The sequence below is a fragment of the Megalops cyprinoides genome, chromosome 17 (assembly GCF_013368585.1).
Source record: "Megalops cyprinoides isolate fMegCyp1 chromosome 17, fMegCyp1.pri, whole genome shotgun sequence".
Classification (NCBI taxonomy): domain Eukaryota; kingdom Metazoa; phylum Chordata; class Actinopteri; order Elopiformes; family Megalopidae; genus Megalops; species Megalops cyprinoides.
This window is the reverse complement of record NC_050599.1, coordinates 17,101,802-17,116,714: the sequence shown is the minus strand read 5'-3', so window position 1 is coordinate 17,116,714 and position 14,913 is coordinate 17,101,802. Positions and strand designations below refer to the sequence as shown.

Here is a 14,913-nt window from a genome sequence, read left to right as displayed (position 1 = left end):
CCCAGCTGCCTCTGTATGGGTGTGAATGGTGGGGTGACTGACCCGTTTTCCCTTTTGGGTGTGATGCGGCTACTCACCGAGTGCACGCTTACTGTATGCCACGAGAAGCCATCTCCTGCCGAACTGTGCATGCAGTGCGATGGAGTCCACCCATTGTCTGTGTCCCCTACCCACTCTTTCTGCTCATGTGTCTCTCATCCTAACAGGGTCGCGCCACGCCGCTGTCAGCAAAGCAATAAAGGACACAGAGAGACCTAGAGGCAAGAGATTACATGGTGCACTTTTCTTTGCAGTGATACTGCCTGGGAGGTCTTAGCAAGTTTTGGTTGCATAATCAACTAACACGGGAATAAAACATACCGTTTCGTCTCACTTCGTCTGATATTAGTCAAGAATGTGATAGTCTAAACTGATTTATTCGGAGATGTCCTTAATCAGATTAAACTGTGAAGTGATCTAATTAATGACTAAACTTTTGATAGATAACCTTTGCTCGTTTAACTTGACTGGAAACAACAACAAAAACAACACCAAAAATTTGTTGAAAAATATGGTCATTTTTGTTGTTCAAATGCAGTGTACATGTCACCGACAAAACTTAACAGTATCAATGTACCTGTCAGTTCAGATATCACAAAACCCTTTCTCTAGAATATGAATAATGACACTTCGTCCTAGCTTAAGATCCATCTATGTGCATACGAGAGCGTGTTGTGATGACTGAGGTGTGAATCTGATTGTGGTCAGTGAGGTGTGAATCTGATTGTGGTCAGTGAGGTCTGGAGCTTGCTGTGGTCAGTGAGGTCTGGAGCTTGCTGCATGCTTTCTGCATATTTGTCTGCATATTTCTTGTCTGCGTATCTCTGACACTTGTCAGCTCAGCACTGCAGACAGAATGGTGGTAAATACTGTGTCAGAAATAAGAATCATCTAAATCACATTCATACATCATCTCACTCTCCACATATATAGAACATTGTTTTCATTTCAACATGTCATCACTGGCCGTGATGACATCCTTATACTCATCATCCAAATACAGCAAGTATTGCACTTTTTTATTAAATGGGTGTGGTTCAGCAGGTAAAAATAAATTGTGTCTCTCTTCTGTCACAGTTGGCTGCTTGTCCCCATGTATTACAAGGAATATGTTTTAAATACATATGACTGCATTTGAAAGATTATGTGCACTTTATTGTCGAATGTACTTGTTTGGCTCTCTTTTCATTGTGAAATATATATTGTATGTCATTGATCAGTACTGTATCAACATGAAATGATTTTGGGTTGTGTTAATTAATGTTGTAATGAAAATGAGTTAGTGGGATTTTGTTTGATTATCGTCAGTGTTGTGTACTGTCTGCACAGATAAGAATGAATTAGAAGTGCGTGTTTGTGAAGCTACTGAAATGGCACCATGGGTCATTGTATGAGTAAATCAACTCAGAGAAAGTGTTTGGTTGGATGAACTGTACCTAGCAGTCTTGCAAGGGCCATGTAACTGTGTGTGCTAGGCACAAGCGACTAAATTCTTTAAATTCTGAGGGATCATTTCTAAATAGGAAGAATTTTTTCCACAAAAAACCTTACGTGAATGTCAAGCTCTAATGAAATCACGTAAATTATTCTGAGAATGGCCCTAAATGCCCTTAAATGTTGGAACTTTAACCTAGTCCTGTGAATCTATGTTCAGCCAATCAAACGCCTACTCTGATTGCCCCGCCCCTTTCCCATCATGCTCTCAGGAGGCATTCAGGAAATTGGCTCTGATCCCATGAAAGTTGTAAACGACGCCGTGGAGGAGTCCACAGACTGGATGAACACGTTCTTGGCCTTAGTGTCTGACCTGCTAACGCCAGATGAGGAAGAGGACGAGGAAGGTATTGCCAATATTGCACCACTCTTTCCAGCACACCGTGTCTGAATTAATACATAAATAAATAAATAAATGCATAAATAAATAACACAAAGCTAAACAGTATAACACCACTTTCTAAAATATATCCTAACAAGGTTTGGTCTGCCAGGTTGTGGATATGCACTAACAGTGACAAGTGACGCCTCATTCAGATTGGAGCAGTTTCATTTTGAAGCATACGGTTCACCCAGCTGAATGCGTGAACTCTTTGGTCAGTGTGTAAAGCTAAAGAAAAGGCCTGACACACTGAAGATCTATGGACAGGAGCAAGCGTCTCCAGCATACACACTGATACGCACATGCGTCAGGCCTATGTACTGTATGTATTTAGGGCTGTGCGTATGAGGGGAAGCCTCCATACACAGAATTCCAAGCATACACTCTATTATTCATACAGATGAGTCACTGAGAGTCACCCCACCTACAGAGATCAGGATAAATGCACTGCCACTGTCATCCTGACTAAAACTGAAACACTTTTTTGCAGCTGTTCACAAAGAAGACTTTTGAGACGGAAGAAAAAAGGCTGTGATACCCTAATTCCGTGTAACACAATTTGTGTGACTTGTACAAAAAATATATATGCAATAAAAAAAGAACAAAAAAGTAGAAGCCACTGCATTTTTTCATCCATCCGTCCATCTCTCCGCTCCATGAGGCCCTGCTGGGGTCTCTCACTGGTCGCTCAGCAAAAGGACGATGCTGTGCTAAAGTCACTCTTCACTGCTTGCTCAGGGCTCACGTGTGCGCAGTGTACACAGCAGCTCCGCTTCACTGCACACACCCCCACGTGCACGCCATCACTCGCATGAACAGAACAGCTGAAAACAGGGTGTCCCGCATGTAGGGACTTTCACGAAAAACAAACACATTTTCCAGAGCTTCGGCTTTCGTGTTGGTTTTTCCAGGACACAGCTCAAATGAATTGTCACTTGTAAGTGTCACATTTCCCTCTCCTCTCAGTTTTTAATATTGATCTAAGAATTTTTTTATTAATTCTACAGGACATTATTCTAGTTTGCTCTCACCAATTCATGATTTAACACGGAGTAGCACATTGTAGGAAGTGGTATTTTTAAGTTACGTACACACACATTTTTTTTCATTTCAACTTTCAACAGAAGATAACCTCAAATAATAATTCCCACGTTATCGTCAATATGCAATGCAGGAAGACTCAGTTCAAAGTTTCCGTTTTCCAAAAAAAAAAGCTTTGTATGGAATAAAATTTTTAATAGATCACTCTTACATGAAAGCATACATATTATTGCACTATGTTCCCAAGGGTGGTTTTGCCACAAGTTTTACATCGCAGTGGATTTATATAGTTTCCTATGAGTTATATTTTATTTAGGACACACATGGGCCCATTTAGAATAGAGTTTTTTCTCTGTGATATTATTAGAACAATAAATGTAGAGCTAGTACTACCAAGTGCTAGAATGCGTGTGTTCGAACAGTGAAGATTGAGTCAAAAAGCCAAAGCTGTACTTTTAAAGCAAGACCACATGGAAGACAGGTCGTGACGCACACACACGTTCATAATTGTATTTCCGTGTTAAAAACACACCACGGCTCCATATTTCAGCCTCCCTCTGGTGGCCAGTGAAAGGACTGTAGAGGACCAGCTCTGAGAGCTCCCAGACAGCTTTGCCAAGTCACGTGACGATTCACCGCCCCTGTCTGCGTTGAGGAGGACTTATCCTGTCGGAAGGCAGGCATTTAGCGCAGCTCAGTGGTCAGGGAGGCTGTGAACTCTTTCACCTCCCATTGGCACTAACAAGGGCACTGGGACAGGACGGGAGGGGGAAGGGGAGCCAAAGACTGCTCCGTTAACAGACAGCTGTGAGAGAGGAAGTGATCTGCAGTTGACCACATGATTCATTCATGATGGGAGTTGCTTTTATAGCTATAGCTTTAGAGGGCCCACAGCCAGCCTATAGCTGTCTGTACTTTCACTTTATATTCTAAATCTAAGCAGGAACAAGCCTCTTTCAGAGGCACCACAGCCAGCCTGTGGTCTTCTGTTTCTTTCCCAGCCATCACTAAATGCTTTAAATATAAACACAGAGCAGAAGGAAAGCGCATGAAACAAAAAGATAAATGGACAAGCTGCCGCCAGAGGATGCGATTATAAATGTTTTTTATAGCCTTCATTTATTTGCACTTAGTGGAAACTGTGTCCCAGCAGCTAATCTCCTTTGAAACAAACTCCTCTTGCGTCAGCGACGGAGTCATCTCAAACGTGCATTAGCATTTCTCCTACTTTAATATAGGGCACAAATTCTGAATGTTTGCTAACAGAGCGCAACTTTCACACGTTGGTGTCGGGGTTTATTTTTAGAAACGCGGACTTGTCAGATCAAATTACTCCCTAGGTACTGCGGGCCAAATTGAGGAGTAATTTGTATCTTGAATGAAAAACGTATTCACACATACATTTCAGCAGACAATCGACAGCATCTTCACTGTCATTTGTATGCTGTGTCCTGTGTCTAACCCTCTCTATGAAGCTGACTTATTTTTAACCTTTTACAGAAAGCCCTCCGGTAAATTAAGGTCATTCTTTGCTTGCATGTTTCAACAGAAAGATTCTGCTCAACATGTAGTTTTCTGACGCCTTTATTAAAATTGTCCAGAGACCAGTTTCTTTCTCTCTCTCTCTGTTCTGTCTCTGTCTTTCTCTCTCTCGCTCTCTCTCTTTCTCTGTCTGATTCACATCTATAATTTATTCCGTATTCATGAATGTTTCAGCAGATCTATTTTGCAGGTTCTTTCCTTACACTGACTTGTTTTTCCCTGTAATACAGGTGACTTGGCACATGCAGTAAGGAAGAAAGGTTTGTACTTTTTTATTTATTTATTCAGTATTTGTATCATTATTATTACAATTTTTACAGTGCTTTGAATATACAATTGTAATTGAACAGCAAGCTACCTGAATTCACTTGAATTCAATTCAAATCAGCTCAATTCAATTCGACTCAATTATTGGCAGGACAGATCAAAATAGTCCTGCCAAAGCAGTCATGTGGATTGAAAATTGTAATTAGCAAAATAAGTATAACTATGTGGCAATTCAGTCTCGATCTCTCAGCTAAGACAACATTTTGTTGTCTTTAACAACTCTTCATCATCATGAATCAAAGTGAATTGCAATAGGAAAGAGAGGTCACTGGAATAGGATTGATACAGGACTTGAAGGACAAGGAAGTGCGCGTCTTATTTTAGATTTCACTACCTGGGTATATGCTACCTCAGGAACATCTTTCACTGTGCCCCTGGCGCGGCTCTGCTGAACGAGGGCTTTGTTGCCGCTAACAACCTGAAATTGCTGCATGGCCACTCAAAGCACCACTAAAAAGAGACGCATAGATACAAGCGGCTTTTGTTTGCTTCTATTTGATGCGTAAGACTCTGTATTACATCAGACATCTATCTGCATCGAAGGGGAAGTCAGCAAGCTCTGACGAAGGCTTACTCCAAGCCCTCAGGAATGCTTGTAAGCAGTCGCGTCTGGAGGAAGACTTTGATTATGAAAGGCAGCTGCAAAGATGTCACTCATACAAATAGCAGTTAAAACTAGAGTGGAGCCATCAGTGGTGTCATTTACAATGAACGTTCACAAGAATCTGCCTTCTCCTGAAATTCTTTAGGTCTAACAGTGCACTGTATAGGGTGTGCCGACTAGTTAGAAAATATCAACATTGATATCTCCTTGGTTAATTTCAGACTATGACTATCATACGATGATATTTTGGGAGAAATTCATAGTTGTGAAAAAATCCTGGGCATTTTGAAGATAATGGAAAACTTAATCCAGCTAGTCATTTATTTAAATAAAACATCTGGAATTACAGCTAGAGACTAATGGATTTGTGTACTTCTGTTTTTTTATCCAACTTCAACAATGTCTGATGTTGATGTCATAAATTACAAATACAACTACGACTGTAACTATAGCAAGGTCAGCACGACAAAAGTTAGAGGTGTAAAATTTGCCATAAAATAGCAACAGTCATGCATCTTGAAGGACACTGAGTATGTTTGATGACCACACGTCATCTCAGAAGACAGGGGATTAGAGAAAGAAGTGTAAACTACCTAATGTAGACATGCTGTCCTTCAGAGCTTTGAAAAATCCCATCAGCTCTCACTCTTCCCACATAAACTTTCTCACAGACTGGAGCAGCCTCTTAACTATTACATTTTATGTAATATAAGTTAGACTGGGGAAACTCTGGAGACTGGGTTTTTGGCTTTAATAATTTCCTAATAGCAGTCATTTCAAAGCACATTAAGCAAAGTAATAAAAATATATACATTTGTAAAAGGAGATTGTTTTATTATTTTAGTCAGTAGCTGGAGAAAGCAGCCTTCAAAAGGCCATTTATTTGCAACTGAAAAGCAGGATGCTTCAAAGTGGGAACGACGTTCAAGAGCAACACTCAATAACAAAACATAGCAAAATCATGATATCTGCTATACTTCATAAACACATCAGAGTCCTGATCCACACTACCAGTGTTCCACACGCTTTTTGCTTGAAGCAAGGTGGATCCAAGTCTCATTATGAACCATCCCTGTGATAATTTTATAATCACACATTGCCTAAAAATATGAAGGAAATTGCAGGTTCCAGGCCTAAACTGCAGGTTCCAGGCCTTCTCAGCTGAGTGCTGCTGCTTTTCCAGACCAAGCACTGACTCAGTATCCATTTTTCCTAGCCAACAATATTTAGCAGATGGATGGCTATCTGTAATTGGGAGAAAATCTTTTTGTTCACATATCTGATTAAAATAAGAACTAATAAAATTAAAAACATATATAATACAAACAAAAAAACCCGAGTAAACAACACGAGTAGTGATGAGGAAGTATCAAGCAGGGAAGGGAAGAGTGAGCAGGGATTAGAGTAATTGTTCATAATCACAACACTGTCTGCATCTCTTTGCAACCCATACTTTTGCAGGAACCCATGGTTTCTACACCAGACTAGCCTGTGCTTTCCTGAAGCTTACCATTATTACTTAGTCAAATTAAATACAAATGTATACAGCTCTATTATGAAATGGCAAGGTACATCCTCACTCAGGACATTGTGCAAGGTCACAATAAATAAAATAAGTAAATTTCAATACTTAAATGCTATAACAGTAACCATGTTGACCATGATGAGAATGAAGGCTCAGCATTGATGTAAATGACACCATTCCAATAGATGTAACGATGTATGATGATGAAGATGAAGAAGATGATGACTATGATGATTATTATGATGATGAGGAGGAGGAGGAGGAGGAGGAAGAGGAGGACGAGGAGGAGGAGGAAGGTACAATGTGATTATTCCCCACTGATACATTCATTAATAAATGAATTTTCATTTCAGTGCCATAATTTGCTCTGAGGTTCTGAAACACTAATTCTAGTAATAATTTAGATAGCATGTGCATTGGCATTACTGCAAAAAGTGCTTACAAAGAGTGCACATTTGCTTCACTTTGCCCTACTCTGAATAACTAGCTAATTAACCAACATATTCATTTTCTAGTCTCATTTAAATGTTATTCATGCATTAATTTATACTGAAATATTGGTGAAAGTCTGATAAATTAAAATTACATTGTGTTATTGTAAAATGTGGTGTAGCATCATTTTTCACAACTTGTCACTGAAAGTGTATTATTTTTTTCCCTGACTGTAGGAGAATTACTTCCATCCAAGAAGAAAGGTTTGTTAGTGCTTATCATTGATCTTAACAATAACGTTGGATTGAAGTATGCACAATAACAATTTGCATTCATTAACAAGTGGATATGAGGCAAGTGTGGCATTTTGCATTATATTTTAGTTGGTTGTGACCATTGTCTTTATCACACTGTCTTGTGTAGTGTGATATGTATTCTGTCATTGGTTGCCTGATAACATGGTATAAAGAGTGTGCGCGTAATTAGTTCAATTTGTTTCACAACAGCATAATCATGCTCACAGCACTAATCAAGATCTAAACAACATGCACATTTGCTGTCATTATCTCAGCTGCATGAAGGAACATTACATGAAATTTGTACTGTAAATGGCACTTCTGTATTAAAAACACTGCACATTAATCTTTGATTATGCCAAGTTAATGCTAACTGCACGTTTTACACATGGTATTGAATCAGCATTGCAGGACAATCTAAATGCAAGTTCAGATATCACTCTAGCTATATGAGCATTGGGACTGTATTTTTTCTGTTTTGTTATGTGTTTTATAACCAGGTGTCTGTATGTCTCACTTCTCTGCTATGAATATCAACATGAAACAACATTCTTGTTTATTAAATGCACTGTAAGGTTAATGCTGATTCACATAACAATGAAACTACACTAAATGAGAATACTTCGGACAAATAAAAATTTTACAATTCAGATTGTATTCAGTAATATCACTTTGTATTCTAATTCTAAAGATAAGTAAGCTGTACTGTATGTAGATAGTGAACAATTATTCTGATTCAGTACCGTGAGTTTATTACTTTTCAGTTACATTATTATTTATTATTTCATTAAGATGGTAATGTACTTGATGTACATAATTGCTGGCTTTAAAGGCCAGACTTTATTATGATTTTCTGAACAGGAGTTATTTATGTTTGTTTTTCATTTCATGTTGTTTTACTTGGTTGATTTGTTCTGGTTTGTTTTTGTATGGAGATTGTGGTGGTCTGTGTGGGATTCCGTGGTTTTTGCACAGATTGGTTCTTCCACCTTTTTTCCTAACTCTGAGGTGCACAGCATGAGGGACTTATCAGAGAAAAAGTGTCAGATTAGAGAAAGGGGCCCCCTTCGTTGTGGACCGCCTGACTGTGTGTGGGGGGGTGACCCTTCAAATGACTGATTGACCAAAACTGACCCATTTTTGCAACTATCTAACTGGTCAGCTCGTTCAACTGTTATCACTGTTACCTTACCTATGCATCAGTGCACAGTCGTTTGAGTTTAAATCTCTTTGAGGAGTGTTTTAAAAGATTCCTGCATGGAAAAATTGTTTTTACTGTAGTTGTTTATACCACATTGTTGCAAAGTTTATGAGAGGTTCTGAATTAATGATTCATGAGGGAGTTCCGTAAAAGTAGTTGATATAGATATACCTTTTCTTGCTCGGGGGAACACAAAGCAACGTGTGGCATAAGCAGCTTCAGGGAAGTGACTTGATCATGTTATGCTGAGTGAAACACTTTCTGTCTAAGAACTTGTCAACTGTTTTCACTCTTTGGGGCGAGAGGTCAAGCTGTAAGCCTCTTAGCCTGTGCCCTTTGCACCTTCTGAGATGTGTGCTTGCAATGTTAAAGCAAACAGCTTAATAATGCAGTTGCAGAACTTATGGAGGACGAAGACGACGATGAACAAGCTTCAGTCGATCAAGAGGAGGAGGAAGAAGATGATGATGGAGACATTGATGAGGATGAAGGTGATGAAGAAGAGGAGGATGTAGAAGAAGAAGATGAAGATGCAGATGAAGTTGATGATGATGAGGAAGACGATGTAGATGAAGAGATTGATGTAGAGGAAAATATTTCAGATGATGAAGTTGATGTCATTGACAAAGATGAAGATGATGATGATGAAGATGAAGGAGAGGGTGGCAAAGATGAAGAACCTGCTGATGAAACTGAAACCCAAGCTGATGATGTTGATGAAGAAACTACAGCTGACAGTGATGACGAAGAGGGTGACGATGATATTGATGATGTCACCGATGACGATGAAGCACCTACTGCTGTCGCTGATGAAGATGATGATGCTGATGATGATGAAGATGACAAAGCTGCTAGTCTTGCAGATGAAGTTAAAGATGTTGAACCCCAAGGTGATGGTGAGGTGGAAGAAGATGCTGCTTCTGATGATGACAAAGCTGATGGTGTTGAAGATGAAGTTAAAGATGATGATGAGGAAGATGATGATAGCGAAGATGAAAAAGCTGATGTTGGGGATGTTGATGCCCTAAGTGAAGCTGATGATGATGATGATGACGAAAAAGCTGATGATGCTGGAGACATTGATGCCAAAGAGGAAGCTGATACTGATGCTCCTGCTGCTGCTGCTCCTGATGATGATGATGTAGACACAAAAGATGACACCCAAGTTGAAGAAGATGACGTCCAGGATGATGGCGATGATGCTAAAGACAGTGACACAATAGTTGTTGAAGATGATGATGAAGATGGAGATGATATCAAGGACAGTACAGAGGAAGCAGGTGATGATGATGACACTGACAAACCTGACAAAGCGGACACCATTGCTGAAGAAGCTACAGTCCTTGAAGATGACAAAGTTGACCATGCCAAGGATACACATGAAGATCTTAAACAAGATGAAACTGACACTGATGAAGCTGGCGATCATGCCGAAGATGAAGACAGTGCTGATAGTGATGGGGAAGACGTCAGAGATGATCTTGATATTACCGACGATGACAAAGGTGATGCTACTGATACTGATGCAGTCGATGGTGCAAAAAGCACTGATGATGATAGCCAAACAGATGATCATGAAGATGATGATGATGATGAAGCTCATGATGCTGAAGCTGTTAAAGAGGAGGACATCCTCAAAGAGGAAGAAGATAACGTTGCTGACAAGCAGTCAGATGGTGGACCTATAGATGATGCTAAAGAAGCTGTTGATGATGAAGAGGAGGAGGATGATGGAGTGGATAAGCATCCTGGTGCTGAGAACATTGAGGATCATGAAGATGACACTGCTGCTGATAAAGCTGGTGGCAGTGATGGTGAAGATGATGACAGTGATGAAGAAAGCGCAGATGCTAAAAATGACGGCAAAGTGGGTGAAGTCACTGAGGAAGATCATGATGATGATAAGGTTGAGGACAATATTGCTGTTGACAAGGATGAGAAGGAGGGGTCTGAAGATGACAGTGACTTAAATGATGATGATACAACTGATGAGGTAACTACTGATAGTTATATTGAGAATAATGAGGAGGAAGATGGTGAGGATGAGGCTGGAGAGGAAGCTGAGGGTGAGAAAGATGAGAAAAGCTCAGTTGTAGCTAGTGATGAAGATGGCATTGCTATCGCTGCTGACGTCACCGAGGATAGTGTCCCTGCGATCTCTGAGGATGATGTCACTGAGGATGATGATGGTGATGAAGATGCTGGTTCTGAGGGTAGGGAGGATGAGGATGGTGCTGAGGGTGAGCAAGAAGAAAAAAGCTCCGTTGTTCAAACTCAAGAGGGAGCTGATGAAGAGGACCAGGAGGGGAGTGATAATGTAGATGCTCAGGGAGATCAAAAATTGGCTGACATCACTGAGAACAAAAAGCCAGACGCAGATGATGAGGAAGATGCTGAAGATGAGGGTGAGAAAATTGAACAAGATGTCAAAAGGCATGAAGAAGACGATGAGGATGACACTGATGACGAAGCTGCTGCTGTTGCTGCTGCTGTCGACGATGATGATGATGATACGGAGGAACTGGAAGCTGAGGCTGCTGTCAAATCAACACTAATCCCAGAAGAGAGCATCAAAACTGAAGAAGGTCCAGCAATTTCAGGTAAACCTGAAGATGTGGATCATACCACAGAGGACGACAGTGGAGAACAAGACGACGTTCTCCATGAACAGCCTGAGAAAGGTATTAAGGTTATTTAAGTCTCTATTTTATGCTTTCAGAATTTAACTTTTGAAATTTGCAGGAATAATTTGTCTTAAAATACTGATATTTTGTCAAAGCAGAGTAGAATGTACTATGTTATACTTCAATTTCAGTACACTGTTAAGATGGCCAGGGACAGTGTTTATTCAAATGGGTGATGCTGTAACTTAGTTCATCTCATTTCACTAATGCCATCACATGGGTGATGCTGCATGCCATAAGTGAAGCTGACTACTTGTCAGTAGAAGCCACCCATAGCAACACTTTCAGTAATAAGTCAATTAACACACCATTTAGTATGTTGATATTTGCCACAGTCAAAATGAAATTAGTTTGGATTTAAGAGGCTAATTTGGTTTCTTTCTGATCTATGATTTCTGTTTATTCTCAAAATTGAAGGTTAAACCTCACTAGGCAAACCTCAGAATTAAATATACTTGTAATTAATATAATATTATCACAGACATGTACTTAATATATCCATTGAAATAAATTACTTCATATTTGTTATTTTTTTCCATTTGGCTCTAATATGATGGAGGGTTTTTTTCTGATACTTTTCAGATACAGAATCAATGTATTTTTTTTAACAAATATTGTAAATACAACAGGGGAAAACAGTTTGGGCATTGATAATAAAGACAGAACTGTACATATATATATATATATATTATACATATGTACATAGATTAACCATAATTTTCTTATTCTTCATCAGACATCATAATATAAGTAATAACTGATTGTAATCTAGAATCCAGATTTCAACTTGAGCATGCTTGACACACTGTCAAAAAAAAATGTTGATGGTTGCCATAGTTACAAGATTAAATTTTTTCTGAAAAAGGCTGAAAAAGATCCTACAGTGTGGGTTAATATTAAAGGTGCAATAACAACAATGTCACTGTTAGAGAGTGCGCAGGGTTTAAAGGAAATATTCCTGGGATGGGTGCTAGTATAATGCAGTCATTCCTGGCTAGTGGAACACATGTTCTGCTCCGTAATCCAAATCCTCCACCACAGCACCGTCAGCGAGCCGGGACACGTGAGGTAAGATGTCAGCTGTCACACAGGCAATGACGATGTCAGCATCACTAGGGTTCATTTGGGGACGACAGAAGGGGGGACACTACGTCCAGACCAAACATGCTGTATGTTCTCTCTCTCTCACTTACTCGTGTGACAGCTGTTGCTGTATGCTAGTGATGTGGACACATGATTTCTACAGTGTCTCAACAGGTCAGGATGTTACTGAACCCACTTTTTTGTGTGTAGTAGGCCTTCATTTTAGTAGTAGTAGCAGAAGATGCATGCTCTAATATCAGATGAATGTATTTATAATATTGGCCATGTTCTACTTTAGTGAGGTAATTTACTGGTTGTTACACAGATCTACAAATATCAAAATGGTTTGATATGAAAAGGCCACAATCAAATTAGCATTGTATCTGAGGTAACCTTTAAGCTAATGGAAGTTTTATCATTTTATTGATGTGTACATATTAATGCTTTGGGTACTTCCTCGTAGTTATGAAAATGAACATAATAATGAACTGCGACCACCCAGTTTTCTCATAAGTTCTTTGGTGTCTAATGCTCATTTTTTTTTGTGAACAGCTTCTGTTTAAAGAATCCTTAGATTGAGTCTGTGATTTTATTACATTGTAGTCATTGCAATATTTTCAGTGTGATTTATTTATTGTTTGAAGTATTACCAGGTATTTGTTATCTCTTAAGAGTCGCTTACTAATGGTTGTTGTTGTACTAATGGTTAATGCTAGTAGGTACTTAGCTTACTAATAGTGTGCTTGGCTAAATACTGCCAGTCATAGTAAATGTAGTTTCCTCCATCTCTGTTTTTCATATTATACTTGTGCCCTCAGACCCTTATAAATTACAGACCCTTATGGGTCTGTGTTTTATAATATTTATAGATTATGTTTATATTTATGGTTATTATTCCTAATGGAGATTTGTACTTCTAAAAGCAGATTTAGAATGGTCTTAGAGGAGACAGAAATGGGACTGATGTTACGATAAAGATTAAATCTTTCCATTGCAATATGTTTCCTGTTTAGGGTCAAGCCATTCATGTGCCTTACAGGACAGTGAGGAGAAAGATTTGTTGATATCAAGTGTTCATTCTCATCTTTTTAGATGAATGCGTATTGATAGATAGATGATGTCTGGTACATTGTATTACTTTATTCCCATTGATATATTACAATTCATTTTTTGAAACTTCGTTGTAAATGTTCATCAAGATATACAGGTTATTTGCATTGCTCATATCAGATCTCCACAGTTAGAGTTCAGCTCTAAAAAATAATGAAATAGAAACACCTAGTAAAATGTTAATTTTTTTGTGCTGTCTTAATTATAAATGTTGCCATTGTTTTGACAAAGACATTACACTAATAGAGCCTAATCATCACCTTTTTTCCTTTCACAGAGCGTAAAGGTAAGAGACATTAATTATTTTTGCTTTTGTTTTTTAAACAAGACCATACTAATTGAATATGCTATATATATATATTTTATGAGTTAAAAGGTTGAACATTTCTAGTGTACTGTTGTATCTGCTTTGATCAAGTAATTGTAGCAAAGATTACTATATAAGCATACGTGTGAATTTTTTGTCGACCTGTACCGTGTAAAAGGTCAGTGCATGCCATTGTGTGTATTATACCATGTATAACTGTGTTTTTCAGTACTCAGCACTCAACTTGCTTTCTATTTCAGTCATTAAACCGGCTAAAGAAATAAGAGAGAAAAAAGAAAAAGTTGAAAAGAAAGAAGTTCGCAAAGGTAAACGATGAAAACGTGTCAGTAATATTGTATATCACTACTTTTTATGGTTAGTTGCCTCAAAGTCATTTTATGACGACAATTTCTGTTGATATTTTATGCCTATGTAAATAATGGGCGGGTAGGGGGTGTCTAGGAAGGGGAGATGAGCTTAATGTCAGAGCTAGGAGCTGAGACCCAGTCTCCTGCTCAATAACAAAAATAACAACAATAATAATTAGCATAACCACATAGCTAAAAAGCCCAAGTTTTGTGATGAGGTGGATGAGGGTTTGTGATAAGTTCCTGCTACCTGCTCTCACTAGTGACACCACCCTGTTGCTGCAATATCATAATAACTTTAAAAAGGGTTCAATTCATTACATTCATAACAACTCGCTGAATTTAAAAGAGCACAGACATGCATTTTACATTCCCATTAGATTATGGTCATTCAGCAGATGCTCTTATTCAGAGTGACTTATATAGGTTACACTTTTACATACTGCATCCATTACAGCCGGATGTTTACTGGGGCAAT

At 38.8% G+C, this 14,913-nt stretch overlaps 1 protein-coding gene across 1 annotated transcript in view; it reads left to right on the top strand.

The window, feature by feature from the left end:
* Nucleotides 1-14,913, top strand: part of LOC118792440 (triadin-like) — a 38,630-nt gene that overhangs the window by 8,583 nt on the left and 15,134 nt on the right. Inside the window, exons 4-9 of the mRNA XM_036550292.1 lie at nt 207-260; nt 1,746-1,880; nt 4,729-4,758; nt 7,623-7,649; nt 14,038-14,046; nt 14,328-14,393. Coding sequence (XP_036406185.1) covers nt 207-260; nt 1,746-1,880; nt 4,729-4,758; nt 7,623-7,649; nt 14,038-14,046; nt 14,328-14,393 — 321 coding nt within the window. The remainder of the gene's footprint in view (nt 1-206; nt 261-1,745; nt 1,881-4,728; nt 4,759-7,622; nt 7,650-14,037; nt 14,047-14,327; nt 14,394-14,913) is intronic.